The 10,231-nt window shown below is 51.1% G+C and overlaps 1 protein-coding gene across 1 annotated transcript in view; it reads right to left on the reverse strand.

Annotated features, from left to right (window-relative positions):
- The window catches only part of LOC136787536 (olfactory receptor 14A16-like), a 30,293-nt gene extending 21,892 nt beyond the window's left edge, over window positions 1-8,401 (reverse strand). Inside the window, exon 1 of the mRNA XM_066984846.1 lies at window positions 7,508-8,401. Coding sequence (XP_066840947.1) covers window positions 7,508-8,401 — 894 coding nt within the window. The remainder of the gene's footprint in view (window positions 1-7,507) is intronic.
- Window positions 8,402-10,231: the final 1,830 nt, after the last annotated feature.

A 10,231-nucleotide genomic window follows, 5' to 3' on the forward strand; every position in this document is an offset into this window, starting at 1 on the left:
ACCATCGCCCCAGCAGCTGCAGTGCCTTGCAAGGGGCTGGGGCTGTGGTGACCATGCCCAGAGCACTGCAGCAGCCTGCGGTGGGCACTGCCTTGGGGCCAGCCCAGCCTGGGCTGCTGGGCTGGGCTGGGCTGGGCTAGGGAGAGGGCAGGGAGGTGGGGAGAGGTGGGCAGGGGCTGAGCTGGGCTGGGCAGGGGCTGGGCTGGGCTGGGCTGGGCTGGGCTGGGCAGTGCGTGGCAGAGGGCAACAGCAGCATCAGGGAGCGGTGGGAGCATGCAGGGGAGGGCTCCCAGCAGGGCTTACCACTGCAGAGCTAGGGCTGCGCAAAGGGAGCCCAGAGCTGCAGGGGCAGGGGAGAGGAGGCCGCTCTGGGCCCTTGCTGGCCTGGGCAGAGCAGCAAGGGGGCCCAGGAAATTCGTCTCCTCACCCAAGCCTGCCAGGACCTGCAAGGCAGCCATGGAGAGTCCAGGGCCAGGTTCTGCCCCGTGGCCATGAGCCCTGCATGCCCTCCTCCTGCCATGTTCCATGCAGTGGCTGCAGCAGTGGGGGCCCCCAGCCAGCTCCTGCAGGAGGCTCTGCCACCTGCCTCACCCCAGCCCTCTCCAGCGCCCTCCTTGCTGCTCTCTGATGCACACCACGACCTCCCAATGCATACCAGCCAGCACATCTTCTGAGGGCCAGTGTGGCTGCTGCAGGGGCAGGGAGCTCAGCATGGCCCTTGCAGACCCCTGCCCTGGGCCTGCCTCTCCCCTTGTCCTTGGACCCGGCCTTGTCTCTGCTGGCAGGAGCACTCTTGGCATGTGCTTCCTGGCCTCACCTCACCTCCACACAGCTGCTGCCCACTCAGGCTGCTGGCACAAACATGTCCTCACAAGCAGCACCACCCCTTGGGCTGCTTCTCCTGGCCTCTCCCACCCCACTGCCTTGACTCCTTGTCTCTGCTGGGCCCCACCTTCCATACCCAAATGCATCCCTTGGCTGTCACCTCCCTCTCCTCTGCTTCATGTGGTGACAGAGCCAGGGTGGGACGTGTTACCTTTATTTGATACAGTTATTGTGTACTTGGCATTGGTGATGGCACAAAAGGACAGTTCCTTCACCAGTAATCAACATCCTTCTTCATTTTAGGCCACAACTCCACATCCTTCACTGAGCTTCAAGTTTGTTTTTTTTTCTGTATCTTGTGGATGAACTGGATTAGGTCTCCCTGATTAGTCTGAGGCACAATGCAATGCTTTTTGCCTTCTACCACTACAGCACAATATGTATGACTCTCCCTTACTCTGTGCATTGACCTGATGGGTCACTTCACATTTTTCACATTCATATCCCTAGTTGGAAGGGAACAATTTCCCAAAGTGGAGAAAGCTGATGGGTTCTGTCTCAACCATTTGACCTGTCCTGTTCTTGAGTCTTGCAGCCTGAGTTTGCCGCAGATGACCCAGGATGATAAATGGATGTTCAGCTGTCTAGTAGGAACAAAGGAGAGTATCTTGGGTTCCCAATGGCCTTTTCAACTTTGTATCAGTCTCAGGAATTCACTGAAAGAGGGGTTTTGTCTTTGAAGGGGTTTTGTGTGCTGGGCTGGACTGTAGTTGCAGGGATAAAGAGCACTGCTGGCAGTGGAGGTGCCCTGGGAACTCCATCTATATCCACCTGAATCCCCCAAGGGGCTCTGGTCTCCTGCAGGTCCTTTCTGACAACTGCAAATCCAGGGAAGTACCTCAAATACAGTGGGGTCTCTGGTGGCTGTCCCTGATTGCTTATGGTCAGACAGCAAAGCTCTGCCTCAATACCCAGTAATTTCTTTAGTACTTAACTAATAGAGTAACTACTCATCACTTCAGATGCTCCAATCTCTTCCATAAAATGTTACACAGTGTAGTTTCTACCATGAAGAAATGTGAATTTTCAGGATGTATGTTCATTGCAGGAGAAGAAATACTAGTGTTCACCTGTATTCACATTGTTATCGCTTTCCCTGTCATGATGTGCTTCCTCATCTTCCAGGTACATCCACAAGTTTTGATTAAAGAGACAATGGTGAATCTCCCTTTTCCAGCTGCCTGTCTGGACCTATGCACTTCTCATGGTTCTCCTGGTTTGCCCTCCCCTTATTCTTTGATCATTCAGATGGTTCTCACACACCCAGTTGCTACTTTGAGCTTTGAGTTAGAAGCAGCCCAGCTTGCCTATCTATCAGCAGTCTGTGTAATCGATATCTTACCAAGATCCTCATAATTTCTCATGGAATTCATATGGTATGGATCAATACTTACATTATTATTTTTAATTTCCTATGTACCAGTATAAAATACTTCTTGAACTTTTCTTGATCTTTTTAGGAAGGTAAACCTCGCAGGAGGCATACAAGATGAGGAGCTTGCTTTTTTCTTTTTTTTTTTTTATTTTAAATTCCTACATGTTTTCCTGTTGTTTGTTTGGAAATGGGAAGATCCCTTCTGCACCTGTGTACGGCCAGGTCTCTAAGGAAAGCAGGTAGGAGCTGGTGCAAAGGAGCTGTAACATCCAGCTGCAGACTTGAGTGAAGTCTGGTGTAAGGAAAGTAGAAGCAAGTGCCAAGTGGTCAATGAGAGAAATTTCAGGGCTGGGGTGGTGAGGAGCAAGGTTGTCTATGCCGTGTCAGACCTCAGGAGTCTGCTTTCCTCCCTATACAGGTCTCCAAGGGAGACACCCTGGATCAATATCAATTACAGAATAGTACTTCAAACCGAAACTCAACTAAACATATCCTTTAAGATGAGAAAAGATTTTTATTAGGATCTTTTGGAAATCTTCCTCCTTAACTACACCATGAAAGCTCTCCAATTAGCTGTACAAGTCTTGAAGACTTGACCAGAACTATAGAGGAGATGTTAGGAGTTTCTTCATTTTAATGAGTTCCATGATGCATTTTGTTGCTCAGTCTATGAAGCTCAGGTCCTGAGAGGAGAATGATGCAATTGCTTAAGCAAGTAAAGTCAGAAGGAAAAGCTGAACTGACTTGGAGTATTAATAGGCCCCACTGAGGGCTGTTACTAAGACAGGAGGCCCTGATTACAGACAGGCAAAGGCACTGTGCTGAGAAAAGTCTTGGTTTGCTTCAATGAAGCAGAAGGGCTAAGGCCTGACAGCAGCTACTGGAGGGGTATCCCATGTCTGGCTCAGGACTTTTCCTGAGGATCTGTGGGATGTGGTGGGCAGTGTGATGCCATGAGAGCAGTGGTATGACACCTCCCTGCCTCTGCACAGGGTTACAAGGAAGCAAAGAGGCCCCATTGCAATGAGTATAACATGTCTCCTCATAAGCTCTAGCCAAGGTGAAAAATACATCAGGGCTGTTGGGGCCTACCATTCTTGCCAGCAGCCTCTGCCTTCTCCTGTTCAGGCTCTCCCATGCTGTCCCACACTTTGCCCTATTTCCTTGAAGTCTGCTGACACCCATCTCTGTTCACCACCTTGCTCTCATCCCGGTATTTCCATCATTTCACCGATGTCTCATCAACCCTCACCAGCTGTTCCTTGAAACACAAAGCTAGGGTCTGATCATAGATACTCACCAGCATCTTCCAAGTCATGGGCCTGCTGCTGGCCTTGCAGCTTCTTTTGTAGACACAACCAAACCTTGTGCCTCCTGCTGTCCAGTCATGTACTCAAGCAGAAGGGACAGGACAACACCTATGCGGGCCTTCTTTCTGTCTGGGTCCTCCTGGGTATGTAGGCAGAGGGGATCCCACAGTCAGCATGCCAACCAGGTGTCTTCTGCTGGCCTACCAGGGCCACTGGCAGATGTCAGCCAAAAAGTACAGATCCCAGGTCTAAGTCAAGGGTGACCTGTCAGCTACTTCAGAGAGAAGTGACCTCACAGTCCCTTTCTGTGACACTTTCCTGCTGCTGCCCTACCAACGGCAGAGACAGAATTGACCTCACAGTCACTGCCACAGCCAATTTCCTCCTGCTGGGGCAGGAGATCCTGAGGCAGAGCTGAGCTCATCAGAGCATTCCCACCCATCTCCTCCCTGTGGCCCACAAGCTTATCAGATCCATGGCCCCTCACATTCATCTTTGAATGCCATGTGACTGCAGAGAATTCTCACAATTCCTGCTTTGCCCCAAGGGGCCAATCATCTAAAGTTAAGGGTTAGGAGAGGGGCTGAAGGTGAGGAGGTTAATGCACAGGAATACAGGCTTTGGGTGTTAGGTGTTCATGTATACGATTAGGGACTAGGGCTCACCTTTCTGGGTTAGAGATTAAGCAAAGATTTAATGGGAAGATTTTGGTATTCTTCTGTGGGTATCACATCTGTGTTTAGGGTATGAACAAGCTTTGTGGGTTAGAGTTTTGTTTAGGTCTCTCAAGCAGTTTTCTAGGGTTACATAGATCGTTTTAATGCTAGTGTTAAGGGCAGGGATCAGAGTGATTAAGAGTGTAGGATCAAGGGGAAGGGGCTGAGTTTTGGCTTCAACGGATGCTTTGAGGTCAGGCATAAGAGTAGTGGATTCCTGTCAGGCTGTGGAGTAGTATTTAGTTTTAAGGATTAATGTCACTGGTTAAAACAGGGGAAGGGCTTTACATGACTGTTTTAAGTCAGTGTTACAGCAGAATCAACATTGCCTGAACCTTCTAACCTCCCTCAAATAATTTATTTCTTCTGGCCAAGCTCCTCTTCCCTCTCCCAAATCTCACACCTCTCCTGGCCAGGCTTCTCCTGACTTCCCCATATCACCCATCTTCTTAGGGGCAGTTTTCTGTTGGCTTTCATGATCTCAGAGTACCTGTCTCACCTCTGTTGGCTACTCCATTCCTGAGACAGACACGGCACCTAAGGCAGGTTGGAAGAGGATGCAAATGCCTGTAGAAACACCCCACACAATGTGCCCAGCAGCTCTTCACCACTCTAAAACTGTGCTTCCTGCCTCCAACTTTTGGATCTAGAATGGCTCCTATGGATCCAGGGTAACTTTTCCCAGGCCCTCATGCATGCTTCAGTTTGCCCCAGGCATTTTGTAGGCAGTGGCCACTTCTTTGTAGAGAACTGAAAGCAGTCCTGAAGGATGACTTTAGGCAAAAGCTGATACCTCTGACATAACAACCCCTATCTAAGACCTCTTCCCCTATGGGGCTTACCAGGTATGTAGGAAGAGCTGATCTCACAACCTGCACGCACAGCAAGTGCCTTCTGCTTGCCTTTCAGGTATATTTGCAGATGTGAGCCTAAAGGCACAGATCCCAGCCAGGAGTCAAGGGATGACCTGTCGGCTACTTCAGAAAGAAGTCACCTCAAAGGCTGTTTAACAGCCATTCACTTCCTGCTGCACTTAGAGTTTCTGAGGCACCACTGACCTCATAATACCACACCTATAAAACATCCCTTTTCGGCCCAGGACCTGCCCAGGTAGAAGTGATCTGCTTGTGATCCTTCAAGCCCATGGCACTGCTGCTGGACTCCCAGCCTCTCTCATTCATGGGAGCCAGTTCCGTGCCAGTGCTGTGAGGTGCTAGGGCAGGAGGGAACTTGCAGTCAACGTCCAAGCCCAGTACCTGTTGGTGGTCTCTCAGCTCCTTGCGCACAGAGAGGATCACGTTCACGTCCAGAAGCCATGAGCCTGAAGCTGGCCTAGAAGACACTCAGAGGAAGCGCCCTCCCAGCCCCAGCCCCAGCTGGCGGTGCTGCTCTGCAGAGCGAGTGGGCTGTGGTGCCTGGGGCACGGTGGCACTCGACAGGGCTGTGCTGGGCAGGCTGGGAGGCAGACCCAGCTCATGGGGTCACTGCCATTGCCCCAGGACTGCAATAAATCACTTGCCAGACTCCTTTGCTAGGGCTGTTGCATGGCTTGGGGTTGCAGAGCTCTCCTCTGCCTGCTCACACCAGATTGAGCACTTGAGCTCTGGTCAGTCCACCTTGGACAGGCTCACACTCTGTGGGTTCCATTCACTGCAGTCTCTCGGGCTCACACTGCCCCTGAAGATGTCCCCGCATGCTCTGCACACACCACTCTTGCCCACAGGTCCCACATGTCTCTTCAACCCTCCCCTCTTCCCCTGCAGTAGTGGCACCTCATCTCAACTAGTGGCAGATGATGAGTTATTCCATATTAATCTCTTTTTTTGGTGTGCATTTCTTTCTTTTTCTTTCTTTCTTTCTTTCTTTCTTTCTTTCTTTCTTTCTTTCTTTCTTTCTTTCTTTCTTTCTTTCTTTCTTTTCTTTCTTTCTTTTTCTTTCTTTCTTTCTTTCTTTTTCTCTCTTTCTTTTCTTTCTTTTCTTTCTTTCTCTTTCTTTCTTTCTTTCTTTCTTTCTTTTTCTCTTTCTTTCTTTTCTTTCTTTCTCTTTCTTTCTCTTTTTCTTTTTCTCTCTTCCTTTTTCTTTCTTTCTTTCTTTCTTTCTTTCTTTCTTTCTTTCTTTCTTTCTTTCTTTCTTTCTTTCTTTCTTTCTTTCTTTCTTTTTCTTTTCCTTTTTTTTTTTCCCTCTTTATGTGTCTTTCATTCAATTTCTTCATTTTACTTACTTTTGCTCTTCTCTAACCTATGCCTTTAGAGGAAGAATAAGACAGCAGTGAAAGTGCAGGACCCCTGGTCTCAAGCCTGGGAGATCCCCAGTATAGAGCGCCTCTGCCCCACAGTGCCAGCCCCGTGCAGGGGAGTCCTGGCCCAGGCACAGAGCAGCTCCAGATTCCTCTCCAGGATGCCGTTCACCATCAGCCCCAGAATCTGGGAAAGAGTCCCAGGCAGGTAAGTCAAAGGCCAGTTACTGTTCGCTCATCCATGTGCAACCAAGAAGGCAGCTCCCAGTCCAGCCCTCGGCCCTTCACTGATCACTTTGGGGCTCTGATCCCTGGTGAAGCCCAGTAAAGCAAGAGGTCTGTCCAGGGAGCAGCTCATTGGGTGTATTCCTGACACCAGCTTTGGAAGAGGTGCGCAGAGATGTGGCAGAAATGCCTCAGTAGAGACAATAGGACTGTCACCAAGGTACAGGAAATTTGACAGCTAAGAGAAATGCAAGGGCACAAGAGGAGAGCATAGATGTAAACAGAGAGTAGCAGTGTAAAGACCACATCCTACTGCTGGCCATGGCCATGGCTCCAGGGAAGCAGCAGCCCTGACCCGAAGGCAGCAGAGAGGCAGAGCCCAGCGGGCAGTGAGGGGCAGCCCCGAGGGCCACCGGGGCTGCTCCTCCATGTGGCAGCTGGTCTCTTGGCCCTGAGCCCCTCCTGCATGCTGGGGCTGCTCCCCCAGCTCCAGAGGAGATGGGAATGGATGGCAGCTGAGACCAATGAATTTCTCATGGCATTGTTACTTTCTTTATTTACACAGGAATATAAATTCTAAATGTATGTTAAATGACTTACTGAAAAATAAAAATAAAATATTAACAGGTAGGAAATAATAATAAAGAAAACTAATTAGAACAAACCATTTTAAGAGTTTTCCAGAAAGCCTGTGAGTCCCATTAGTATAATAGGCACATTATTTGTGATGAAGAAGCAAGTATCCAAATAGTTTCCCCACTGCATCCTTGAGCTCCTGGTTCCTCATGCTATAGATGAGGGGATTCACTGCTGGAGGCACCATGGAGTACAGAAATGACACTACCACGTCCAGGGTGGGAGAAGAGATGGAGGGAGGCTTCAGGTAGGCAAACATCCCAGTACTGACAAACAGGGTGACAAGGGCTAGGTGTGGTAGGCACATGGAAAAGGCTTTGTACCAACCCTGCTCAGAGGGCATCCTCAGCACAGTCCTGAAGATATGCACATAAGAAACAAGAATGAAAACAAGACAACCAAATAATAAAGAAACACTAAACACAAGTGCCCCAATTTCCCTGAGGTAGGCATCTGAGCAGGAGAGCTTGAGGATCTGGGGGATTTCACAGAAGAACTGGTCCACAGCATTGCCTTGGCAGAGGGGCACTGAAAATGTATTGGCCGTGTGCAGGACAGCAGTGAGAAAGCCACTGGCCCAGGCAGCTGCTGCCATCTTGGCACAAGCTCTGCTGCCCAGGAGGCTCCCATAGTGCAGCGGTTTGCAGATGGCAATGTAGCGGTCGTAGGCCATGACGGTGAGAAGGGAAAATTCTGCATCAAAAAAGAAGACTAAAAACAGTACTTGGGCAGCACACCCTTCGTAGGAGATGGCCCTGGTATCCCAGAGAGAATTGGCCATGGCTTTGGGGAGAGTGGTGGAGATGCATCCCAGGTCGAGGAGGGCGAGGTTGAGGAGGAAGAAGTACATGGGGGTGTGGAGGCGGTGGTCGCAGGCTACGGCGGTGAGGATGAGGCCGTTGCCCAGGAGGGCAGCCAGGTAGATGCCCAGGAAGAGCCCAAAGTTCAGGAGCTGCAGTTCCCGTGTGTCTGTGAATGCCAGCAGGAGGAACTCGCTCACAGAGCTGCTGTTGGGCATTTGCTGACTCTGGACACAGTTGTCTGCTGAAGAGAAGAAGGCAGAACAAAGTTAGAACAGACTTCTCTGAGGAAAACCTATTGCAATTCTTAGAGCACCCCCCAGCCTGAGCTTCTCTCTTTGCAGGAGAACCTTTCTGCAACTATCTTTTTTTTTCTGCAGAATTTTCTTTACTTTGTTTTCTAGTAGTCACCCCTGTAATGCTTAGGACGACGAACATGCTCAGGGATTTCTCTAAGAAGAAAGTAGAGACAGGTGAGATCACAGAAGCTGCAGTAGAAGTGCAGATGGACAGAATCCTCACCTTGTCTGCAGGTGACGGACAGGGATCTCAGCTCATCCCTCCTAGCCAGGATTGCAGAGGCTTCACTCCAGCTGCCCACAGACAACCATTCAGCAGCACGGACATGGCCTTTGCAAGGAGGTGTCTTCTTCTTGGGGCACCTGGATAACACAAGGATGCCATGAGAGGGCTGCATTCTGCTGGAGAGCAGCCTGCAGCCCAGGAGGATGCCCCTCAGACAGCTGAATATTTGAAAGCTGGGATGTCCCAGCATCCCAGCTGCACCCCTGCAGTGTCTGGAGGAGGGTTGGCCACTCTGGTCCTACAAACACAAGTCTGGACTCTGCCTGCTGTGCTGGCCATGCCTGCCCCACAGCCCATGGGCTGCAGGGGCAGAGGAGGCCAGGGAGGAGCTGCTCCAGGGGAAGGTGTCTGCAATGCAGGGCATGGCCGCGAGGTGCCCGAAGCCCCCTGCCATGTGTCTCTGGCAACGGCTCCTTCTGGCCACCTGCCCCTCTCTCTGCTGCCTGCACCTGTCCCTGCCGGGAGCTGCTGCTCTGCGCCCACCTTTTCTTTCCCCCTGCCCGTGCTCACAGACGCCATCCCTCGCGGCTGTGCTCAGTGCTGCCCTGCAGCACCCTGCCACCAACAGGGCACTGCCAAGGGGCACCTCCATGGCTGCAGGAGCTACAGGGAGGCTGATAGAGAGCCCAGCATGGCCAGCCAGGGCAGGGTGTTCTGGGCTGACAAGGGGCACCTGGCTTAGGGCACTCCAAGGGGCTTCTGTCAGACTTCCTCACCTCGCAGAGCCATCCAGCAGGAGCCTCAAAGCCTACTCCATTGCCCACTGCCTTCTCAGAAACAAGAACCAGAAGGAGACCCTTCCAGGAATTGCAGCTGCATGGCCCTGCAGCCAGAGACTTACCTTGTCAAGGGCTGTGCAGATTTCTCCTCTAGTCAGGTCGCAGCATCCTCCCACTCTCAACTGCCTCCAACCCTTCTCTCCTTCTCTCCTCTCCCCGTGCCACCTGTGGTTAGAGACCCCAGCCCTGCTGTGCTTTGCAGAGGAGCTGCTCCTGGGCAGAGCTGTCTCTCTGCACCAGGGCCCTCTTGCCAGGAGCTCTCTCTGTCCCACGAGCCCGGCCCAGCTCAGCAGCGGAGGCCCAACCCAAGGCATTGTAATCACCCCTCTGGTGGCTTTGGTGATGAGCCCAAAAAATCTCAGGCACTGAGAGACAATTGAAGAAATCTCTCAAGAAGTCCAAGTGTGATGCAAGTTTCCTGCAGTGTCCCCCTGAGGGCCAGCACTGACAGCTTCCCTTGGAGCTCGTTAGAGCAGAACATTGGAGGCAGTGAGGACAAGTAGACAAAGGCAATGTGAAGGTGTCACTGATGTGTAGGAAAACTGGATGTGTTTCACCAAGCACAAGGGCCAGGCCTTGACCCTTGGTCCCTGGGAAAGGAGATCCTTTCCCTTCACACCTCTCTCAGGGCTCTTCCTGGGGTAGCCAGAGGTGGAGATTTCTTTCTCTTCATGTCTAGTCTCA

Source organism: Anser cygnoides, chromosome 29, assembly GCF_040182565.1.
Source record: "Anser cygnoides isolate HZ-2024a breed goose chromosome 29, Taihu_goose_T2T_genome, whole genome shotgun sequence".
NCBI classification, from domain to species: Eukaryota; Metazoa; Chordata; class Aves; order Anseriformes; family Anatidae; genus Anser; species Anser cygnoides.